General features: G+C 39.1%; 1 protein-coding gene across 1 annotated transcript; it reads right to left on the bottom strand.

Moving 5' to 3' along the window:
• Nucleotides 1–55: 55 nt before the first annotated feature.
• Nucleotides 56–22703, bottom strand: ncaph2 (non-SMC condensin II complex, subunit H2). The gene is given in 21 exon segments (XM_051946558.1): nucleotides 56–805; nucleotides 2538–2588; nucleotides 2591–2638; nucleotides 2640–2690; nucleotides 2774–2850; nucleotides 2853–2874; nucleotides 3056–3105; nucleotides 3188–3280; nucleotides 3827–3941; nucleotides 4729–4787; nucleotides 5450–5494; nucleotides 5565–5606; nucleotides 5609–5769; nucleotides 7091–7175; nucleotides 7328–7479; nucleotides 7979–8058; nucleotides 10282–10357; nucleotides 10432–10493; nucleotides 10573–10674; nucleotides 12884–12996; nucleotides 22390–22703. Coding segments are annotated over 21 exon segments (1629 nt in total). The 5' UTR covers nucleotides 22406–22703; the 3' UTR covers nucleotides 56–676.
• Between the last annotated feature and the right edge of the window lie 1841 nt (nucleotides 22704–24544).

Genomic DNA, 24544 nt, shown 5'->3' with positions numbered 1-24544 from the left:
GTGAAATAAAAAGATTGAACAAGTTTTCAAAGGAGGAACGGAATCTTTGTCTGAATATTTTTGCTGCAATACATTTTATTCAAGTAATTACTGATTATGGGTGAATTAAAGTGTGAAACGGTTAAAGATGTCTGATGCTGCTACACCGTGCTTTATATTATGCTTCATAGAAGGAAAAAAAGATATTTCCATCAAACTTCCGTAGTTTCAAAAATGGTTTTCCAAATGTAACTAAGAAAATATGGCAACTTTAAACTTCCTGTTTGCATAACGTGTCTGTGCAGATATTTATTTTTCAAAGTACTTTGTTGAAAAAAGAAAAATTTCTCCTCACCATCTACAATCTTACCTGTTAATCAGAATTATGAGAAACTGAATACAAGAAGGAGATGCATATTTTCTACTTTGGTGAGTTTCTGTGGAAAATTTGGAATTTCTGGAGCGATGGATCATCTGATGTCCTAAATTTAAAGATACAAATGATACAAAATACAACCTTTGGAAAGTGTTGTTACAAAGATCCACACAGCTCTTGCAAACACATGGATGTCAATTTAAAAAATACTGATATATAAAAAGATGAGGGGGCGAACTGAGGAGTTCCCATGGAGACAACATGATCTTGAGGGTTGAAGGTGAACAGGCCTGAATGAAGGAGCAGCAGGATCAGTGATCTTCAACTAGAGTCAGTCAGGGTCTTGAAGCGGTCCGTCGCTCTCTGAGTGCTGAGGAGAGTCAAACTCATCGTATCCAAACTGTCCTGGAGTCCTGCAGCGCTGTCGATCTGCACCGTCCCGTCGTTGGCCTGCAGGAAACACCAATCATAATCAGTAAGTTCTGAGGCTCAGAAATGAATGAAAAGTCCATTAAAAGTGACAAATCTGGACCCATCTCTATGAACTTCAAGGTTCTAGAATGTTCTAAGTGAGACTAAACTTAAAAGACTGGAAGCAGGAAAGGAGAACGTCCCCTGGAGAAATTCTAGAGCAGACCTAACCGACAACCGGAGAAAGTTCTAGAGCAGACCTACCGACAGCCGGAGAAAGTTCTAGGCAGACCTACCGACAGCCGGAGAAAGTTTAGGGCAGACCTACCGACAGCCGGAGAAAGTTCTAGGGCAGACCTACCGACAGCCGGAGAAAGTTCTAGGGCAAGAACTTACCGACAGCCGGAGAAAGTTCTTAGGGCAGACCTACCGACAGCCGGAGGAAAGTTCTAGGGCAGACCTACCGACAGCCGGAGAAAGTTCTAGGGCAGACCTACCGACAGCCGGAGAAAGTTCTAGGGCAGACCTACCGACAGCCGGAGAAAGTTCTTGGGCAGACCTACCGACAGCCGGAGAAAGTTCTAGGGCAGACCTACCGACAGCCGGAGAAAGTTCTAGGGCAGACCTACGACAGCTGGAGAAAGTTCTAGAGCAGACCTACTGACAGCTGGAGAAAGTTCTGGGGGGGGGTGGGATGTCGCGTGGACTGTAGCGGGAGCAGCAAGACCATTAGCCTAGCCGCGCTAGACAACCCACGGCAACGAATTTAATTCTCTGCCAGGGTGGGTCTAGTACCCTCCATAAGGCTCGAGGCTGGAGCTTCCTAAAACTGGCCGGACCAATCACCAGAAGTGTAGAGTCAGAAGGCGGGCGTAACTAAGTGACGACAGAGGCGTGACGTTCTGACAGAAACAACCGGCGCACAATAAACAGTTATCTTTCGACTCGGCTTTGGCCACAGCCCTTAAAGATTTGAAGCTAAAATTCAACTTGAAAGATAAACAAAGGACGGCATTGAAGTGTTTCATTGAGAAGAAAGACGTATTTGGACTTATGCTGACGGGATATGGCAAATCCTTAATATACCAGTTGGCTCCGCTGTTTGGGAAGCTAATGGGACTTAGCCACAATCCGCCGGTGCTCTCGGAACTCCATCAGCCTATTCGTTGCGCTGATTGGTTGTATACCTACCCAACTTGCTGAAGAGGTGATTTGATAGACAACCTTTTAGCCCGCCTCCCTCCCTGTCGAGCTTCCCTAGACCCTTGTGCCGTCAGAAACATGGGTGTAGCATGGCTAGGCTAGCAGACCACAGGAGCAGAGTATCGATCGTGTCGATACTACGACAAGCTAGTATCGTATCCGTTTACAAATGTTTAGGATCGAGTAAGTACCGAAGTATCGATATTTTTGACAAGCCTACTGTCTTGGTTTGTGGGGAGTTTTCATCGTAATGAAGTGATTTTGCAGCGTTTCATGGTGATTTCACATTTTTGAGATGAATAGAGTCTTTTGTAGTGATTTTATATGTTTGTTGGATGGATTTTACATGTTTTGTGTCTTGTCGTGCTTGTCTTTGATGTTTCACATCTTGTGGTTATTTTTATGTCATTGGTGGCAATATTAAGGCTTTTTGAAGTGTTTTTGTGAAGATTTTTGCATCTTTTGCAGTTATGTCTGTAGTAATTCTGCATCTTTTTCCAGTGGTTTTGCACTTTTCGTCCTGATTTGGATCTTTTTTGTGGGGATTTTGTGTCGTTTTGCTGTTTACCAGCTGCAGTGATGCCAGCAGGAACCTGCAGACCTCCGTTGGATCCAAACCTTGTGAACGATGGAGGAGAAGAACCGCCGACGGCCGACGGAGCCCAGAGACTCCACCCACTCGATCTCCGTAGTTGTGGATGTCAAACGTCGGACGTTCCTCCTGCAGGAACAGGAACTGATGTCAGAGGTCAGGTGGTTCAAACTGAGAGGCGACCAGTCTGAACCGGGTTCCAGTCGGTTTACCTGCAGCTGCAGATGAGGTCGGATCTTCTCCTCCCAGTCTTTGACCCGTCGGGATAGAGCCGTTTCCTGAGTGTAGGCCGACTGTTGGCCACCAGCTGCTCCTGAACGCACCACGGAGAACAGGAAGTGTTAAAGTCATGATGATGCTGCCACCGCCATGCTTTAATTCATGATGCAATAATTAATTTTCTACGGTGTCAAATATCTAAACTCTAATTAAATCGCTCTAAATAAAACACGATAATGTTAGCAGACGTGTCAATAACTGCATTGATCTCTTACCACTCGCAGCATCACCAGATCTTCATAACTCAGCTCGTCTCTGTGAGCTTCTACACACAAACAGAAAGTTATTTAACTCTTGGATCATACTGATGCTTTAATAAAGTTTTAATGAGACAGCATCAGTTTTACCAGGAGATATGAAGTCTGCTCCTCCGTCACCATCGTCAAGAAAAACCTCCAAGTTATCAAAGTTCTCGTCGTCTCCACCTCTTGGACATTCATCTAAATCAGAAACAAACTCAGGAATACACAAAATCTGCTCCTGTCACTTTCATTTATTTCTATTTTTTTCTTGGTGAAATTCAAAAGTTAAGTCAATATTGAACAACTTAAATGTATTTTTTGACAAATTTGCGTCATTTGACAATTTTATGCCATTTTAACTCATTCTATAAGCATCTTTGACTATTTAAAAGTAATTTGTACACATTTGTCATTCATTTGGCGTTTGATGACATTGAAAAAGTGGATTAAAGGTGTTTTAGATCAATTTTCTGTCATTTGGACAGGTTTCATCATTCATTTTTGGGAAAAATTGAATATATAAAACAGATTATTCAAATCTTTTCAGTTTGAAACTCAAAAGTTTGAGTCATTCTTGGAACGTTTTAAATTAATTTAGGATAAAATTTGAGTCATTTTGGACGATTTTTTAGCAAAGAAAATCATAATGTAAAGTCAAGTAAAACTGTGGGCAGAGCCTGCAGGTAGAACCTACTGAGCATGTGCAGTGAAGGAATCATCTTCAGGTAAATATGTGAGGGCTACCTGGCAGGTCAGGCGATATCAACCCGTCCACAGGCTCCTCCCTCTGGCTGTTTAGCTCCGCCCCCTCCCTCTGCAGGAACGTCGTCCTCATCTCGTCATCAGAAACGACCAAACCCTGAAACATCAACAGGATTCTGTCGTAAAACAACACGTTCAGCCGATTTATGTCGAGTTTGTTCAGAGAAAAACTCAAGTCTGAACATTTTAAACTCATTTTGGATCATTTTAGACAATTCTCTGTTCTTTGGGACAGGCTGTCATTCATTTTGTCTTTAAATGAATATAAACACATTTTAAAGTGATTTTGAACAGTTTTAACTCCGTTTCAAATCAGTTTGGGTCTTTTTTTTTTTTTTTTTTTTTACTTTCTCTAAACAAATTTGGGACATTCAAATCAATTTGGAACAAATTTTGAGATTCATTTGATCATTTTTGATATAAAATAACGTTTAAAACAACTAGATGACAAAACTTTTAATCTGAACAACTTTATTTTGAAGACATTTCTGACAAGTTGTGTGTAATTTTGAACACGTTGCGTCATTCATTTAGTCATTTTTGGGGGAAACTCTGAATGATTTTAGCTCAGTTCTGATGGCTTTTGGAAGGTTATAAGTAATTTTAAATGACTTTGGATGGTTTTGAGTAATTTTGTAAAAGTTTTGATCATTTTTTTAACAGATTTTGAGCAATTTTGGACAATTTTTAAGTCATTTCAATCAATTCTACCTCATCTGAACAAGTTTTTGTCAGTTTGTGAGTAACTCCAACATTTCAGAGGAAAGCTTTGCCTTCTGCTGTAAAATGAGAATAAATGTGAGTCCAGAGTCAGAGCTGTTGAAGTGGAAACAGTGTAAAAGCTAGTTTAAGAAAACAAACTTGTCTTACCCCTTCTAGTGTACCTTCCTCCTAGAGTTCTTCAGTCTTTGTTCCATCGTGGTCAAATAAATGTAGATCAGGTCTGAAAGATTGAGAAGTATAGGAGCTCTTTAATTTTGACGTAAACTGAAAGGTTTTCCTCCTTTTATTCTATTAAAATCAAGATAAAAAAAACAGAAACCAACAAATTCTGGAAAAAATCATTAGAAAATAAACAGAAAACAATAAACAATGGGAACAGTAGAAAGCAACAAAAGCAATGAGAAACCAACAAAAAAACAACAAAAACAATGAGAAACCAACAGAAACCAACAAAACAAAGGAAACCTACAGAAAAGCAACAAAAGCAATGGAGAAACCAACAAAAAAACAACAAAAAATGGAGACCTACAGAAAACCAACAAAACAATGAGAACCTACAGAAAAGCAACAAAATAGCAATGAGAAACCAACAAAAAAACAACAAAAACAATGAGAAACCTACAGAAACCAACAAAACAAATGAGAAACCTACAGAAAAGCAACAAAAGCAATGAGAAACCAACAAAAACCAACAAAAGCAATGAGAAACAACAAAAAACCAACAAAAACAATGAGAAACCTACAGAAAACCAAACATTAAACAGCTGTAAACAGCAGGAAACCAACAGAAAGAAACAGAAACAACAGATTCCCTATAAGCCGGTCATTTGCTGCTTCTTCTTCATTTCTGCCTGTATTTTCTGTCCGTTTGTAACTTCTTACCTGCAAAACTTGGTCCGTTCTTCAGTTTGTGTTCAGACGGATCATCTGCGAACAAACAAACAAACAATCAGACTGTAAAGATGAAAGTGCAGCAGATGAACTGATTTTAACCTACAGGTTCCTCTGATCCAGCTGCCAAAGTCCTGCAGAGCAGAAGCTGCTTTCTTTTCCGTTTCCCTCCGTCGTCCAGACCGTCAGGAACCTTGTAGCACTTTCCTGAGGAACAAACAACCGTCAGCAACGATAAAACAAAACACAACCGATAAAAGACGGCCGTCAGACCAGCAGAGTGGTGACGTACCCGGTTTTTTAACGGTTTTCTCCGTCCAGCACAGCGTAGGCGTCATGAAGCGTCCAAACATCCTAGAAACACATTCATCCACCATCTCACTAAAAACACCTGAAACATAATCGGAATCTGTTTTTAAAGTGCTCCAAGCGGAATCCCCCCTGCCATTTTAAAAAGCCGTAATATGAAGAAAAGTCTGAATATTTAAAGAAAAGAACTTTTTGAAAAATAAGATATAATTTTTTTTTTTTAATTGGAATATTTATCAGAAAGACAAAAATTGTGAGGTTGTTGGTGGAATTTAGGGAAAAAATACTATATTTAAATTAACAGTGCAGCTTTTTGTAAAGCTTTAAAACATTTTCAAAAAGTAAAATAATTGAATTTCTGAAGGAAAACCTGGAAGTTAAGTTGAACAATTAAAAGATAAAAACGTGATTACAAGAGAATAACTGGGAACTTTACTAGAAACAATTACATAATTTAAGAAACGCAAAAGGTGTTTATACAGTTTAAGTATTAAAAAACTGAAAAAACAACAAAACTTTGGAAAAATAAGAAAAACTAAACCAAAAGAAAACATAAAAACCATTAATAATACTGCTTTAATGAGAAAAATAAATAAAAACAATTACAACGCTTAATTTACCAGAAATGAAGAATTCAGCCAAAATTTATGAGAAAATTAAACTTCAAGTTGTGAAATTCTAAGAATTTAGGAAGAAAAAGTAAACATTTGTAAGAAAATACAAACAATGTAGAAAAGTAATGTCATTTGTACCGAGTTAGAATTAAAAATTAATTGGTGAAATAAAGCTGTAATTTTATAATAAAAACTAAAATCAACACTTAAATATTTTTAAAAATACAGTTTTAATTTTGAGAAATATTTAACTACAATTTATGCATCAAGTTTGAATTTTATGAGCTGAAGTTGTAAAATTCTCAGAATAACGTAAAGAAAATATAAAATGAAGTGAATTAATGTCATCAGAAGGTCATAACTTTGAGTCTTATGATTATCTGGAGGAAAAGAAAGTCAGAAAAACTCTTCTTTGAACACTGAGACAAAGCAGCAGATTCATTTCCGTACTTCTGGCTGAACCTCGTCCATCTTCCTCCGTTGGTCGCTTCCATCTTCGTCTCTCTCTGATCATCCGACCTTCACCGGGAGCCTGAGACCAAAAAAAACAGAACGAAAAATGATGTTTAATTCTTAGTTTAGGCTCTAAAAACTCCACAGAGGGAAAGAAATCTGCCAACAGGACGTAGAAGTAGGTCAGCACCGAGCTTTTGGGTGTCGGTCGACGTGTTTCCTCATCCATCAAGTCCTCCACAGCTTCACCTCCAACATCGTCAAATCCTTCAGCTCCACTTCAGCTCCACCAACCGGAGCTTTAGCAGCAAAAGCAAAGATCAGCTCAACAAACAACCTCTCTGGAGGTAAAGAAAAGCAACATGAAGTCCTAAAGCAGCAGCTCATCAGTTCACGTATCTTAAAGCATCTCTAACTCAGATGGACTGAAGCTGGTCCTGCTGGTGTCTGATGACGGCAAAGAGAACAAACTGGATATTAATCTTTCCTTTACCTGTGAGCAGCTGCTGCAGGTGAACCCGCTGGAGTTGTTCTCGCCAAGCATCAGAAACCTGTCGGCGTGTCGATCGGCGCCTCAGCAGGATCAGTCTCGTCTCCGGGATGAACAGGTTGATCTTGAAGTCCTCTGACTGCACACAATGTCGCCTTCACACTGAACAACACAGAACAACAGAGGAGAACAAAAACTGTGTAAAATACAGAATAACAAAAAAAACCTGTGGAAAACAACAGAAAACAACCAAAAAATCTACAGAAAAACAATAAACTGTAAGAAGTCAACTGAAAACCAAACAACAAGACAGCAAGCAATAGAAAATTAAGAGAAAATGAACAGAAAACAACAATAAACGATGTGAAACCAACAAAAAAAAAAATCAGAAGAAAACAAACCAAAACCAATGAAAAACCAACAAATTATGGAAAACCAACAAAAAACAACTACAAAACACCAACAGAAAACCAACAACAAGCAATGGGAAACCAACAGAAATTTCCTTCTTGTCTTTCAGAAACGAGGATTTGATGATTTTCTGTCCCCAATCAAAGTAACCCGACATAAAACCGGCATCAGAAGACGTCACCTGATCAATTTAACAGACATTTAAAACTGTTTTTGATTCTAATCAATAATAAAAACACCGACCTGATCAGAGGAAGTTTCTGCTTCTCACGAGTTTCAGGAGGAATCAGAGACTGAGGAGGAAGAGGAATCACCTCCACCATCTGAACAGATCAATAAACACGATCAGACATCGTTACAGATCAATAAACTGATCAGACATCGGTTACAGATCAATAAACTGATCAGACATCGTTACAGATCAATAAACACGATCAGACATCGTTACAGATCAATAAACTGATCAGACATCGGTTACAGATCAATAAACTGATCAGACATCGGTGACAGATCAATAAACTGATCAGACATCGGTTACAGATCAATAAACTGATCAGACTTCGTATCGGTGACAGATCAATAAACTGATCAGACTTCGTATCGGTGACAGATCAATAAACTGATCAGACTTCGTATCGGTGACAGATCAATAAACTGATCAGACATCGGTTACACATCAATAAACTGATCAGACATCGGTTACACATCAATAAACTGATCAGACATCGTTACAGATCAATAAACTGATCAGACATCGGTTACAGATCAATAAACTGATCAGACATCACTTACAGATCAATAAACTGATCAGACATCGGTTACAGATCAATAAACTGATCAGACATCGTTACAGATCAATAAACTGATCAGACATCGTTACAGATCAATAAACTGATCAGACATCGGTTACAGATCAATAAACTGATCAGACATCACTTACAGATCAATAAACTGATCAGACATCGGTTACACATCAATAAACTGATCAGACATCACTTACAGATCAATAAACTGATCAGACATCGGTTACAGATCAATAAACTGATCAGACATCGTTACAGATCAATAAACTGATCAGACATCACTTACAGATCAATAAACTGATCAGACATCACTTACAGATCAATAAACTGATCAGACATCGTTACAGATCAATAAACTGATCAGACATCGTTACAGATCAATAAACTGATCAGACATCGTTACAGATCAATAAACTGATCAGACATCACTTACAGATCAATAAACTGATCAGACATCGTTACAGATCAATAAACTGATCAGACATCGTTACAGATCAATAAACTGATCAGACATCGTTACAGATCAATAAACTGATCAGACATCGGTACAGATCAATAAACTGATCAGATATCGGTTACAGATCAATAAACTGATCAGACATCGTTACAGATCAATAAACTGATCAGACATCACTTACAGATCAATAAACTGATCAGACATCGTTACAGATCAATAACTGATCAGACATCGTTACAGATCAGTCGGTTCAGACATCGGTACAGATCAATAACTGATCAGACATCACTTACAGACATCATTACACTAAACTGATCAGACATCGTTACAGATCAATAAACTGATCAGACTTCGGTTACAGATCAATAATCTCACCGTGCTAGAGTCACATGTTCAGAGTTCTCAGATTCCTGCAGCTCTGGGGCGTAAACTGAAGGAGACAAACAGACGATGTCAGCGGCTGCCTACGTTACCTGCTTTGAGGCAGCAGCTACAGGAAGTGACATCATGCTGCAGCTGGACTATGAACTAAACAGTAAAATAATTAATAACATGCACCAACAGCAGAAAAATATTATTGTTATTTAAAACAAAATTATTTTTAAAAGTATCAAAAATCTGGAAAAACGATAACATTTTTAATAATTTAACAAAATTTTAAAATTTACATGCTACGTAAAAAACAAAGAAATAAATACCAAAAATCTTTTAAAAAATAGCTCAAACATTAAAAAATAAATAAAAATAAACAAACTTTTTAAAAATCTAAACATATTATGAACATTATTTTATTATTAAAAATCTAAACATTAAAATGTGAAAAAAAAGAAATGTTTTTAAAACGTCTTTCCAAATCACTGATAAATTGATAAATATTAAAAAATGTCCATAAATTAAGAAAAAAAATTAACAAAAAAGGTAATTATTAAAATATTTTTTCTTTTAGTTTTTAAAAGAAATTTCAATAGATATTAAAAAGTGAACAGACATTTGTTTTCCATATACAAACAGTCTAAATTCAGTGATTTCAGCTTCTTAAATGTGAATATTTTCTGGTTTATTTCCTCTGAAAGTAAGCTGAATATTTCTAGACATTTCAGTAAACTCTGATCCACATTAAGTGTTTTTATACCAGAGTTAAACATTAATCTGTTGGTTTAAAGTCAGCCGCTAGAACAGAGAGTTTATTACGAATAAAATCAGACTCTAGTCTCACCATCACATCCTGACAAAAACAAGTTTAAATAAAGTTTTGAAACAGAGTTTGTATTTCCCTGGTTTCTTACTTCGTCCTGGTCGTCGTCGTCATGGTGATTCGTCGCTCCGTCATCGTCCTGAGACGCTGCCACCTGTTTGTTCCGTCTGTCGGCAGAAAATACGATCAGAGACAGAAAACCAGGTGAACACCTCACCTGTCCTGAATGAAGTCATCGTACTTCCTGTTCCTGTCGCTGATGAACTCCAGAGTTTGGAAAACGAGACTGTGCAGCAGCTCCACCTGGAACAAGACAGATAGAGTCCGAACAGTCAGGTAAAAACCACAGACAGGTTAAAAACCACCAGGTGAGCTTCCTGACCTTCTTGCTGTAGATGCTGGCTGATCCTTGGATCAACAGAGCAGCTTCTGCAAAGTTCAGTCTGGTTTTTCCTCCATCGAAGGTGATGCACATCTCATCCAGCTGCAGACACAAAGAAGGAAAGAAAACATAATTTACTGTTAATTAACAAACTTCATCGTAATGTTCATTTTGGGCTGATATTTCCTTTAAGGTCCTCACTGGCACCGTTTTACTGCATTTAAACAAAGAAAAATATCACTTAAAGACATTTGAAGATATGTGTGGATATTTGACAGAACAAAAAATTATTATCAAGGGTTTAAAAAGTAAATAATAGAATTTTAAGTTAATATCTCATAACAGAGAAAAGTCCTAATTTTCTTGTTAAGCATTCAAAAACACACAATGAACAGACCAAAACTATAAATACTATCCACACAAATCTGTAATTTAGCATCATAACATGAAGCATGGTGGCAGCAGCGGCAGCTAACCACTTTCACTAAACTCCTGCAGGCCTAGTGAACAATCGAAGATCGGCGACTCCACCTACAGCCTCGGATGTCCGCCATAGAAAACTGCTCCTAACCACTTTCACACCACACTACCGACCCCCCAGCGGACTCCAAGGGAGCTTGCTCTGAAGCCTATCAGGGACAGAACCACAGCGACCTGCCACCGCGGTACAGCTAAAAAAGCAACGGAACTCAGAGCCAGAAACACCAGCATCACAGCCTGGAGACAACGGTCCTCTGAGGCAATCTACAGAACAGTTTTCATTTGCCAAGAACTGCTTCTTAACTCCAGAAAACCCTCACCACACACATCGTCTCCAACATCCAGAATATGCAGTTCCTTACAAACCACAGACATTTAACTGGTTTACCAAAGTGTGGACGACCCCCCATGTGTTACAACTTGGCTCAAAAGCTTTAACAAAACAGGAAGACAAACACAGCATGGCGACTAAAAATGACTTTATTGCACCCAACTGGGGCTGGGCGATAAATTGAATTAATTCAATTAATTCGTATTTTTAAAACCTGACGATTTGAAAATTTGCCAAATCGTAAAATCGAGGTGAGCTTAAATGATATAAGAATACAGATTCTTCTTCTGCCTTTTATGACTTGTGCACTGGCGTTTACTTCCACCTCTCATCTCCTTCTGCCAAAACCCCGTCATGGCGGACAGAACAGCAGACGAAGAGTTGGTCGCAAGAAAAGGGCCTCATGTTACATCGATTATATGGAAGTGGTTCGGCTCAGTGTTGCCAACTTAGCGACTTTCTCGCTAAATCTAGCGACTTTCCAAAGCTCCTAGCGACTTTTTTGTCAAAAGCAGCTAGCACAAATCTAGCGACTTTTTCTGCCGTTTTGGAGACTCTGACAGAAAAACTGGGATCATTCTGCAGTTACTGTTTTCAACAAGCAGCAGGTGCTGCTGTGAGCTTCTCCCCTCCCAGAGCACAGGCTGTCAGTCCAGTAACCCCACAGCAGTCCCAGTGTCTGATTAGAGGACAGATCCCTCTGTGGCCAGACGGCAGATGAATCGCACATGCACAAAGTCACTACAGATCCCATCTAGACTTACGGAGCGGAATATAAGTGAAAATGTTTCTTCACTGTCATACTAAAATAAACCACAGTATTTAGCCTCTAGTACAAAAACATATTTTGGGTGTTTTATACTCACTTTTTGGTCTCTCCCACAACGTTATTCCTCTCTCCTACAACGTTGATTACAATTACATGCAAACTGGGAAATATACAAATTAGGCGATGACATCATTTAGCGACTTCTAGCGACTTTTAGGACAGCCAACAGCGACTTTCCTTACTGAGGAGTTGGCAGCACTGCAGTCATGTGCAAGGTTTGCAAAAGTACTGTGAAGACGAAGAGTAGCAGCACAACTAACCTCTTTCAGCACCTCCAGCAGAGGCATCCTACAGAATGGGAAGAGTGCTGCAGCTACGGGAGTGCGGCATGGCTAGCACTAGCCATAGCAAACAGACCGCAAAGAAACAACAAAAATTGATTAAAATCGTAATTGTCCAAGATGACTTAAAAAAAAAATCGAGATTTTTTTTTTTTAGGCACAACAAACCACAACCAGAGAACCCAAAAGCATGCGGCTGAAACTCCTGCAGGCAGCCGCTTCTGTGAGAGCGCTCCAGTAGAAGGGAGGGAGGTTATCTGGAGCTGAGCCTCTTGATCCCAGGTGCAGCTCTTCAGCTGACGACACTGAGCTCCCAAAAGGAGCACCTGTCCAGGTGGAGGGTTGTCACAGATTACAGTTTTCTTTACCACGTATAAAAACAGGTTTTACCTCGTCTAAGTAGTCGTTGAGCTCAGATGCCAGGTCAATGTCCCAGTTTTTGGTTAATTCTCTGATCGGCTGCAGCAGGTGAACGTATCGACTCTGAGTCGCCTCCATGACTCCTGGAAGAAGAAGGAGAAGAAGAATGAGAAGGAGGAGAAGAATGAGGAGAAGAAAAAGAAGGAGAAGAAGAAGTCAAAAACGACATTTAAACACTTAATCTACACAATTTGGTTTCAGTTCAGGAACATCCAGACATCAATAAATATATCTGCTCTCTTAAAAAGAAGAAAAGAGATTAATTTTTTTAACAAAAAATGTACGGGTTAAATAATTGCATTCTTTGTATATATTTTTTATCGTTATTTCACTTTATCTCTTAATACTGTGTATTGTCCTTCTATTTATCCCTTTTTTGAATATTCATGGCTGCTGTAACAACTTATTTCCCTCTATGGATGAATAAATTCATGTAACAGAGTTAAATATAGTGGTGTTCTATTAAATAAACCCATTTGTTGCTGGAAAACACTTTCATTTAAATACAATCCTTAATAAACGGAAATATTCCATTTCCCACACCGTTCTTATCTTATTTTTCATCGTATACATGTTTATTTTTTAATTAACCATGCTTACGCACAGATAATAAGGAAGAAAACAATTGACATATTAATGACGTAATTTCCCGTGAAATCAAAGTAAAAAGTGAAGGAAATAGAAATAAAGAAACCTTTAAGTTGTGTTTTTTGTATTTTGTATATAAATTTCTGTAATTTGGTCACTTTTTAGAGCAAATATTTGCAGCTATAACTTTAACTAAGTGAGATATTAAAGCAAAACCTTAATTTCTACGGGAAAAAATTAAACAGTGACAGTAAACGGGAGCTGCATCGAACTCCGCTTAAAATCTGGACATTTGCATTCATTAATGTCACCTTTATCAAACCAAACACTTCACATTTCTTTTAACATTAACTTATTTACAGCACCATCTGTTGACTCTTTGATAATACGTCTAAAGTATGATTACATAAAATGTATTTAGCGGGTGACAATACACGATCTGCGGTTGTTTTTCATAACTGAGCCACGACTATGACGGTTAATTATGAAGACATTTAACAGCTTTACGGTCTTTAATCACAAGCCGAATACAAAACGACATCCTTCTGATTGTTTATCCATCTTAATTAGTCTGGTATAGACTATAAGTTTGTCTAAAATCGAAATAAAACACAGAAATAGCCGTATTTCTGCACAGAGTCTGGCTGAAAGCTTGGAGCGGAAGCGCTGTCAGAGCTGAAACATAAAGTTAATTTAACGTTTTGATGGTTTTATTGAACTGTAACTAAATGTTCCCTGAGACGAAAACTGTGACATTAATAAGAAGGTTTTGGGTTATTTTAGCAGTAAAAAGACTCACCGGGCGGACAGAGCGGAGCGGAGCGGCGCTGATGCTAACTGTTTGTAGCCGATAGCTTTGAGTCAAACTCCCCGCGCCTAAAACTCTTTTTCTGCGCTGACGGACGGAGCGGATCAAAGCAGCTGCCAGCGCCACGACAGGTCACAGCTGGAACTGCAGGGGAACACTGATATTTACCCTGCATTACTACTGCAACATCTCTGATTTACTTAATGTCATGATACTGCCACCACCGTGCTTTTACATCATTTCACTATTATTTTGAGTAATGGCATTAATTCAGAATCTGTAATATTGAACAATAAATCAAAATTAATCTCTGATCTATGGCTGTGTTTAAATATGAAATAAAAACTGTTCCATCTTTCAGCTTTATTAACAAAAACATTGATAAATCAGAAGCCAGACAGTGATATTTACTGAACCACATGTAGCTGCAGGTCACAGCCCAATATAAAACTAAACATATAGAACAATTTTAATATGAAATACTGAGTCAATTATACAAAATAAACTTATTTTTGTTAAAGTTTCTTAACTGACTGAGCAGATTTGACAGAAAAACTAAATATTCAACACAGCCTGATCCAAGTAAAGCTCAGTTCTTGACTCTCTTCTCTAAATATAACTCAGATTATTTTTCTATTTTTGTCCTAAATAGTTCCTCAGATATTGTTGTTCTAACAGCCCCAGATTTCAATGTGAGAGAAAAAAAAACCTGCTGAAGTGGGTCAGCAGATAATTAAAATAAAAATATCTGACTGTATTTCAGATATCAAGCAAACGTCCACAGTTTCTTGGTCGATATCCACAGATGAAGCAGCCCTCTGGCTCTAGGTGGCAGCGCTGCAGTTTGGAAGAAAGTTTAATGTTCTGCTGCTTTTTTTATTGATGTTGGATCATTTCAGGAGATATTTGACCCTTTTAATGATTTTAAAGGATCACACTTCTACACCTACATGAGAACGGAAAAAGAAACGAGAAGAAAAGTGGGGATTCTGCTTGAAATAATCACTTTTAAAATGAAAACAAAAAACAAAATAACGGCTGTATTTCACTGAACAGTTTATGTTTATGCAGACAGCGTGAGAATAACAGCTGAACAATGTGCTGGACATCTGTGGTTTTTAACAAGACAACAAAAAACAAGACAAAAATAGCAAAAAAAACCAGAACTCACAACAACAAAACAGACCAAATGACCAAAATTAAACGGAACCTCTGTGGTATTCCATCTCAGATCATTATGTTTTAAAGAATTTCTGCTCCATTATCTCTGATTTGTACAAAAATTTGATGGCATAAAATCTAGATATATATAAATGTATTTAGGTAGTCAGTATTGCTACATGACAAATCCCCTCCAAACAGCTTTATGATCCAATGCTGGTTTAAAGCAACAGATTTCTGAGTTATTTTTGGGGAACCACTTCTACTTGGATCAAAATAAGTGCAGTTTTGTTTTTTCTTGTGTTTTCGTGGTACAACTTACTTGCTCAGTCAGTTTTGAAAGTTAAGTGAAAATAAATATTTCTCATTTTGCAATTAATTATTTTATGTTTGCCGTACACAAAACACTGAACATCATCAGAAACCCACCATTGTGGATCCATTGAGAAGCACGGTGGTGGCAGCATCATCATAACATGAAGCACGGTAGTGGCAGCATCATGATGAAGCACGGTGGAGGCAGCATCATGATGTGAAGCATGGTGGAGGCAGCATCATGATGAAGCACGGTGGAGGCAGCATCATGATGAAGCATGGTGGAGGCAGCATCATGATGTGAAGCATGGTGGAGGCAGCATCATGATGTGAAGCACGGTGGAGGCAGCATCATGATGTGAAGCACGGTGGAGGCAGCATCATGATGTGAAGCACGGTGGTGGCAGCATCATGATGAAGCACGGTGGTGGCAGCATCATGTGGTAGGTGACATAAATATTTCCAATAAGTGTAATTCTATAATGATGGCTGCCATGTTCAGACGTCTAATCAGAGGTTTCTCTCTATCCTCCGCAGAAGTTGTGAACTTGTTGAAGTTAGTTTTCCGAGGTGGAGTTGAGAAGGTCAGGAGATGCTGGGATGATGACAGGAAGTGTTTGTGAGGACGGTCAGTCTGTTTACTGGCAGGAAGCAGCTGTTTGAAGTCTGAAGACGTCAAATTAAATTTTATGCAGATGGAGGCCTGATGTGATTCTGGAGCAGAGATATTCAATTTCACTTTCAGTATGGAGGGTGTGTGTGTGTGTGTGTGTGTGTGTGTGTGTGTGTGTGTGTGTGTGTGTGTGTGTGTGTGCTTCTCCACACTTTAATCACAGAAACTTTATTGACACACACAGGATGACAAAGAGCAGCAGCAGAGTCGACAAAGGTCACAAGAAACAAATAAAGAGACGAGGATGATGATGAAGATAAATATGACGATGAAGAGGATACTAAAGATCAGGATGATGAAGATGAAGATAGTGATGACAACAGTGAAGATGAAAAAGATGAAGAAGAAGACGATGATGATGAAGGGGAGATGATGCTAAAGATGATGATGACTATGAAAAAGAAGATGTTGAAGATCATGATGGTGATGATAAATATGATGAAGATGATGATGATGTCATGATAAATATAATTAGAATAAAGACGAGGATAATGATGAAAATAAACATAATGAAGAAAACGATGAAGATAACGATGAAGAAGATGATGAAGATAAACATGATGATGATGATGATGATGAAGGTGAAGCTCCTCCTCCAGCTCCAGGTTATTCTGGGTTCTGCTGGGTTCTCTAATTAAAGCTGAGCAGGATGACGGAGCAGCTGGAGCTAAAAATACTGAACCTTAATTTAACCAGACGGAGCTCTGATCCAGGAGACGCTGCTGCTGCCCTTCTTCTTCTTTTATTCTCACGCTTCATCCTTCTACTGTCTTACAACAAACACACAAACAAGAGAAAGTTGCACACAATCCAACAACAACAACAACAAGACAACAAAAGTCAACATCCAGACCTGCTGAACAGAACCCGACCAGCTGGTTTCACTTTCTCCTGGTAGACGTTCAGGATCGCTAACAGCTGAACTTACTGGTTGTTTCAGGACCGATTAAGACTTTGGTCCAACCAGAAGAACCGTCCTGGAGAACCTCTTTCATAACCTCAAACCAACCATCAAGCATGGAGGCAGTATCATGATCTGGGGTTTTCTGGAAGTGTTTCTGGACTGGTTTCACATCGTCTTGGACTTTTTGTAGGAGTAGTTTTGGTCCTGGATGAGGACTGGTTTCAGACTGTCTTGGTCTTTATTTAACCCCAAGAACACCAAACCTACCATTCGCATGGAGGTGGCAGTATCATGCTCTGTGGCATTCTAGAAGAGCTTCTGGACTGTTTTCAGACTGGATGTTGGACTGGTTCTGGACTTTCTTGGGACTGGTTTATATTTGGTTCCAGTCTTGGTTCTCCTGGTTTTGGATGTTCTAGACTGGTCTCCCTAAAACTAATATTTGGTTAAATTTCTCAGTTTCTTCATCAGTTCGATTATTCTGGTTTATCTTTGACTCCTCTGGACAGAATTGGTTCAGTTCAACTCAATGTATTTTACTTGTTCCTTCATCAGTCCTCAGGTTCTTGATGGTTTAAGTCAGGACTTTGGGGTGACCGGTCTACAACCTTCATTCCAGCCTGATGGAACCATTTCTTTACCACGTCTGATGTGTGTTTGGACTCATTGTCTGGTTGAAACATCCAACTATGTCCAAGATCAACCTGTATGACCTACTATGATACTGCCTCCGCCATGCTTGATGGTAGGTTTGGTGTTTTTGGGTCTCACCTTCAGTTTTTGTTCCATCTGATCACACAACTTTCATTTCTACATTCTTAAAACTGATCATTCTAGATTTTGTTTGTTTATTTATGATCCAGTAGATTTGATTATATTTCCAGAAGTCCTTTAATGAGACTATGAAAGAACCAAAATGTGACAAAGATTCATGTTTCAATGGTTCCACCTTAAATTCAGGGTTCTAGGAGTCTTTGGAGACTATAGACGGTGAACATGGACTTTATAAGTTCATGACTGTAACTTAAATTGAACTACTGAGTTAAATATTGTGACTTTAAGGAATATAAACTATAAAAACACGAGTTTGTTTTCCCTCCAGGAGCCCAGGCTGTAACTTCAAACTCTGGGTTTGTTTCTGGCTGATAAGAGAAGCTGTGAAAGCGTCGACGTCGTTGGAGCTCCGGTCTAATGTTTGAAAGGAAAACTCTGAAACGAGTCGACGTTCTGCTGAATCCGTCGCAGGAAAATCCAGACTTTTGTCGTTGCAGCGCCGATAAGAAGAAACCAATCCCAGCGAGGCGACGGAACAAAGAGAACAGTGGAGGATGGAAACCGGCCAGAACCAGATGGAACCAGACGGAACCACAGGAAACAACAGATTTATCCTCAAAAACAGACCCAGTGTTTCTTCAGTTTAACACCGTCTGAGGTCTTTCCTGGTGGTTTATTGATGAATGATTATTGATTTATGATGTTTCTCTCTGTAAAAGATCTAACTCTGTGTTTAACAGATGCTGTAGAAATAAAGACCGTTAATATCAGAGGTTCTTGGTTCTGTAAAAGTTCTTGGTACCAGACTGTAAAGGTGAAGTCATTTGTCTAGACGTGGAAATAGTCTGAAGACTCCTGTAGCTGTTTGATGTCAGAATTTTTGATTTTATCTGTTTCAATCTGCTCGTTATTTACATCATTACCTTTGAAAGATGCTGTTTATCAGGATGTAGATCACAGTAACTTCCTGTTTACTCGCAGAAGTAAAAGACATTTAAGACATTTAAGAAACATGAAGGTTCAACGACGATCAAAAAGTTTATAGACTGATTTCGGTGTTTTTATGTCTAATTCCAGTTGATTTATGTCCAGCTTTGGTGGTTTGTGTCTCATTGAAGTTATTTTGTGTGTAATTTTAGTAGATTTTTTGGTCTAAATTTTGCATTTTTGTTTAATTTGAGCTGTTTTATTTTAGGTAGCTTGGTGTCAAATTTAGGGTATTTTTATTTTTGTGTGACTGTGTTACAGTTTGGTTCTTTTTTGTGTCGTGGTTATTTTAGGTTTCATTTAGTCTTTTTTATCTCTTATTTTTGTCATTTTGTGTCTCATTTAGGTTGTTTTATGTCAGTTTATGGTGGTTTTGTGTGTCTTTATGTTTTAATTTGGATCTTTTTTGTTACATTTAGGTCATTTTATGTCTTATTCTGTCTGTTTGTGGTTGTTTTGTTCCTCATATTTTGTTTTTTGTGCCCATCTTGTTCATTTTATGTCTAATTTTATGTGTCTTTGTTTTTAAATGTAGTTGTTTTGAGTCTCTTTTTGCTCCATCATTCAGAATAACATCCACACTGAGAACATAAATGTTCTAATTAAGTATTTGCGGCTGATGTATACAGCTTTGGTTAATTTATTTCCATATTTCTGCTCCGAACGATGATAAAAAATGAATCCACAGAAACAGGACCGTCGCTCTGTCACTGAACTGATTAAACTGAGCTTCACTGGATCAGAGTCTCAGAGGAAATCAGTTTGTTTACCTGATTATCACAGCAGCCAATCAGAGCACAGCACGATTAATTCACCGTCTGATTAGTGACACGTTCGTTAGGAAGAACGGTTAACGAGCTGAAACCAGAGAAAGGGAAAAGAACCAAAGAAGAAACCATCAGAGCTCCACAGAGAATCTGGTTTTAGTTTCACAATAATCTGATGTTTAATGATTTAACGAGTTTCTCTGACGACGTTTTGTTTCTCTTTTCCGTAGTTTTTAAATCTCATTTTAAGGTGTCAAATTTTAGTCATTTTAAGTCTAAGTTTGGTTGTTTTGTGTCTAGTTTTGTCATTTAATGTGTAATTTTGCTTGTTTTGTGTCTAATTTCAGTAACTTTGTCTCTAGTTTCAGTAGTTTTGTCAAATGTTTGTTGTATTGTGTCTAATTTTAGTAACTAACTTCATTTGTTTTGTAGTTTATTTGGTAGTTTTCTGTGTATATTTTGTGCTTTTGTGGTTTAGTTTGTAGTTTTCTGTGTATATTTAGTAGTTTTTTGTGTATATTTAGTAGTTTTTTATGCATGTTTAATATTTTTTTCAGTATATTTAGTAGTTTTGTGTGCATGTTGTCAAGTGGGGCCGAGTTATTTGAGATCCCAGGAGCAACCACTACCTGAATAAAAGCTTTAAGCAGATGAATAGAAAGATTAAATGGAGAAACATTATAAGTTAACCACATGATTATGCTTGCTGAAATACATATATTCTAGAGTGTTGATTTATTAAAAATGATGATGATTAAAATGATTATTATGTGTTTAACAATATGGAGTATGAGATAAGGAGTGATTCAATGTAACTGATTGTGTCTTTAAGCTGTGATACTAAGTGACAGTTTTGAGTTTACACAGGATGAGAAAAGCAGAAGTTGGGGACTGCTACTGTGTGCCTGGCGGAACCCAGGCCTATGGCCAAATATGGTTATAGGAAGCGCATGAAGAATGACTTCACCTTTCTCAATGGATGTGCCTTGAATGTGCCTTGACCAGGCCTTGACAATGTGTGTAGTTGTTGTGAGCCTGATAGTTGAGCAACTGAGCGTACAGATAATGTGTGTGTATTAGAGGATGAGACTATAAAAGAGAGAGTCAAAGACACTGAATTCGGAGTTCTCCCCCGGAGGGGGGGGATGCTGCTCGCCGGAGCTGCCGGAGAGCATCGCCAGAGTTCTGAGGAGTCGACACCGGATCTTTTGCCCAAGAGACGTGGAGACAACGCAGGACTTAGGCTGCAGAGTTCTTTGAGAACATCGTTGGAAGCAAAGTTGTTCTAACTTTGTTCAACAAGCAAAGACCACACTCTGCTGAAAGGAAAGTCCTGAGAGGTCTGCAGTTATCCAAAGAGATGAAGAGAAGACAGCACCTACGACATCCAGAGAGGCACAGGAGGCAGCAGCAGAGGGCTGCTCCACTCCAGGGGCTGGAGGACCCAGTGACCCACCACAGCCTGATGAGACGGGGGCTTTCCACCACCACCATCCGACTGAGAAGACAGCTGAGACGCCGCACTTGTGTTCCAGCTGCTACTAAAGATAACTGCCAGACCAACGATTGGCTATCGGGACCTCTCCACTCCCCCTGCCTATGAAGAACACCCTCTGCCCACAAAGAAGACTTCGTACCGAGTCTACTGGTCCACGGAGGAGTTCAACTAGATGCAGGTGAAGACCGGGCGTGGCAGCTAAGGCCTGGCTGTCCGCTCTCTCTCCTAAATTTACTAATTAGAGAAGATTCTTAGGTACGCTCAGCTTAGTTTAATTTAGTTAAGTTAGAAATAATCAGAAATAATTAAATTGTTTAATCATGAATTAATGCTGTGCCCCTGCTAATAATTGCTTAATAAAACGTTATATTGCATTTAAAGAGAAGTCTAATGAAATGATTATGATTCACTTATTCTGCATAGTGGTAAAAAGTTAAGTTGATTGTGTGCATTAAATCTAATGGTTCTTAAAGGTTACTTTAATCCAACTAGTTATTTAAACATTACCCCTGAGGTTAGTTATCCAAACCTCTAAAACGAACCTAGGAATATCAACAAGTGCCACAGTTTTAAGAGGAAAGCTGTCGTTAACAAACGTGATCAATAAATCAATTCTAATACTTAGGAGGGCTGCTTAGTAAGAGAGTATTTATTGGAGTAAGAGGGGTAAGACGTTTGGAAGAAGACAGTTAGGACCTAGGCGAGTATTCCTCGACACCAGCTTAATTATTCTGCTGAAACCTGTTAGGTGGAATACTAATAGGCAGATAGAATCTGACCCTTTAAACGGAGAGCTGGTCCTGATTTAACCTGAGGCAAGGGTTAAAGAAGGCTATACTGACTGACAATGTTTAATATTTTTGCAGCATATTTAGTAGTTTTGTGTGTGTATTTAATATTTCTCTGTCCATATTCAGCAGTTTTGTGTGTATATCAAGTATTTCTGTTTTATATTTGCCGGTTATCTGGTCTCTTTCCAGGACGACTGATGCTCTACGAACCTCTCAGTGACTCCATAACAGATGATGTTGTCTCTCAGGTGTTCTGGTTTCAGTCTGTAGATCATCGGCTGAGGATGAAGAGGGGGATGATGAAGAGCAGCGAGGCGGCAGTAAAGATGATGAAGACGAGGAGTCTGTCTGCGGATGAAGGATGGAGGACGATGAAGGGATCATTTTCTCTCCAACGAGCCACAACCAGGCAGAAAAATGAGGCTGTTCAGGAAACTCTGAATAAAAATCCTTCAGGAGGGCAGAGAGGTTCCTTTGGAGAACGACTGAGAACAGAGCACAGAACAGGACGGGTTAATGAGAACATTTAGAACAAAACATCTGCATCACATAAATACATTAAATACACGACAAAATATACACATAAAACTATCAAATGTGCACAGAAAACTGTCAAATATAGAGACAAAATTACAAAATACACCACAAAACTATGAAACACACACATAAAACTATGAAAAATACCACAAAGCTATGAACTATACACACAAAACCACAAAATATAGACATATACAAATATTGTATTATAGTGTTGTGGTTTAAATGTTGTTGTTATTGTTGTGGTATCGTGGTTATTGTTGTGTTATTTTTGGTTATTGTTGTTGTTGTGTAATTGTTGTGTAATTGTTGTGTATCTGCTTTGGGTGCAGTGTGACTCTGAGCTTCCTGTCTGCAGGTGGACTTCCTGTCCTCACCTCGGCGTCTCCTCTGGTCCTGACGTTCCCTAATTGGTTCCATCGGAGCGGCGTCCATCTTCCCATCAGGCCGAGCAGCAGGGGGCGTGACCTCAATCCCGCCGCTGTCCAATGACCTGCAGCGGATCAGACGAGGTCGCCGTGGCGATGAGGAGCGTCCAGCGTAACGAGGACATGGAGTTCAGAGTCGACCTCTGAGGTTCAGCGACTCGACGCCGCCAGAGAGTTTCTGGTCGAGTCATGACGAGCCAGGACGTTTATCTGGAAAATAAATCCTAAAAATAAATCCTAAGACTGCAGAACGATGAGAAAAACTGATCAGAGCAACGGCAGAGGTGGAAAAGAGATGAAAAACTACAACTATAACCACAAAGAGAGACAAAACAACCACAAAGTCACTGACGGACTGTGACGTCCTTTAGGTTGAATCTCCGTTTTTATTTTTTACATTTGAATCTTCATCTGTGAGGATTTAAAACGTTTCCTCTCATTCAGCTGCAGCCTCCAGAGGACGTTTCAGATCTTCATTATCTGCATCTCAACACCTTCAGCAGCGTCTAAATAAAGCAGCTGGTGGGAGGCGGCGGAGAGTCGATGTCCCCCTGAGGACCCCGACCATCCCGGCTCCAGCTAATTGGCTCAAAGTGGAGTCGTTCCCCCGCTGGGTTCTTTAACCGGCAGGCTTCATTATGATGATCAGAGCATGATCCCGTTATTAACATGTGATGGATGTTTGTGGACCGAACCGCCACAGAGGACGAACATTTAACCGGTTAGCAGGTGGAAAATTAGAAAACCAACCTGAGCTGCAGGTCTTTACTGAGTTCAGCTGGTGGCTTTTATTACGTACGGAATAAAACACACATTTACAGAAGGAGGGCTGCACAGTGGAGTAGTGGTTAGCACTGTCGCCTTGCAGCAAGAAGATCCCGGTTCAAATCCCGGCCTGGGATCTTTCTGCATGGAGTTTGCATGTTCTCCCTGTGCATGCGTGGGTTTTCTCCGGGTACTCCGGCTTCCTCCCACAGTCCAAAAACATGCTGAGGTTAATTGGTTACTCTAAATTGTCCGTAGGTGTGAATGTGAGTGTGATTGTGTGTCTGTATATGTAGCCCTGTGACAGACTGGTGACCTGTCCAGGGTGTCCTCTGCCTTCACCCGAGTCAGCTGGGATAGACTCCAGCACCCCCCATGACCCTAGTGAGGATAAAGAGGTGGATAGAGGATGGATTTACAGAAGGAGCTGGAGGAGTTTAGACGGTCAACATGGACATGATCGTCAGTTTATGTCAAAAATGTCTCAAAATGTCTCCAAGATTTACCAAAGTTATTCAGATTTTCTCCAAAATGTGTTCAGTTGAACACTGAATATTGTTAGAAAAGATCTGAAAATTTACTATAAATGTGTCTAAAATTAATCAAAATTTGCCCAAGATTTATCAAAACTTGTT

The sequence above is a fragment of the Acanthochromis polyacanthus genome, chromosome 1, assembly GCF_021347895.1.
Source record: "Acanthochromis polyacanthus isolate Apoly-LR-REF ecotype Palm Island chromosome 1, KAUST_Apoly_ChrSc, whole genome shotgun sequence".
In the NCBI taxonomy this organism is placed as follows: Eukaryota; Metazoa; Chordata; class Actinopteri; family Pomacentridae; genus Acanthochromis; species Acanthochromis polyacanthus.
This window is presented reverse-complemented; position numbering and strand designations above follow the sequence as displayed.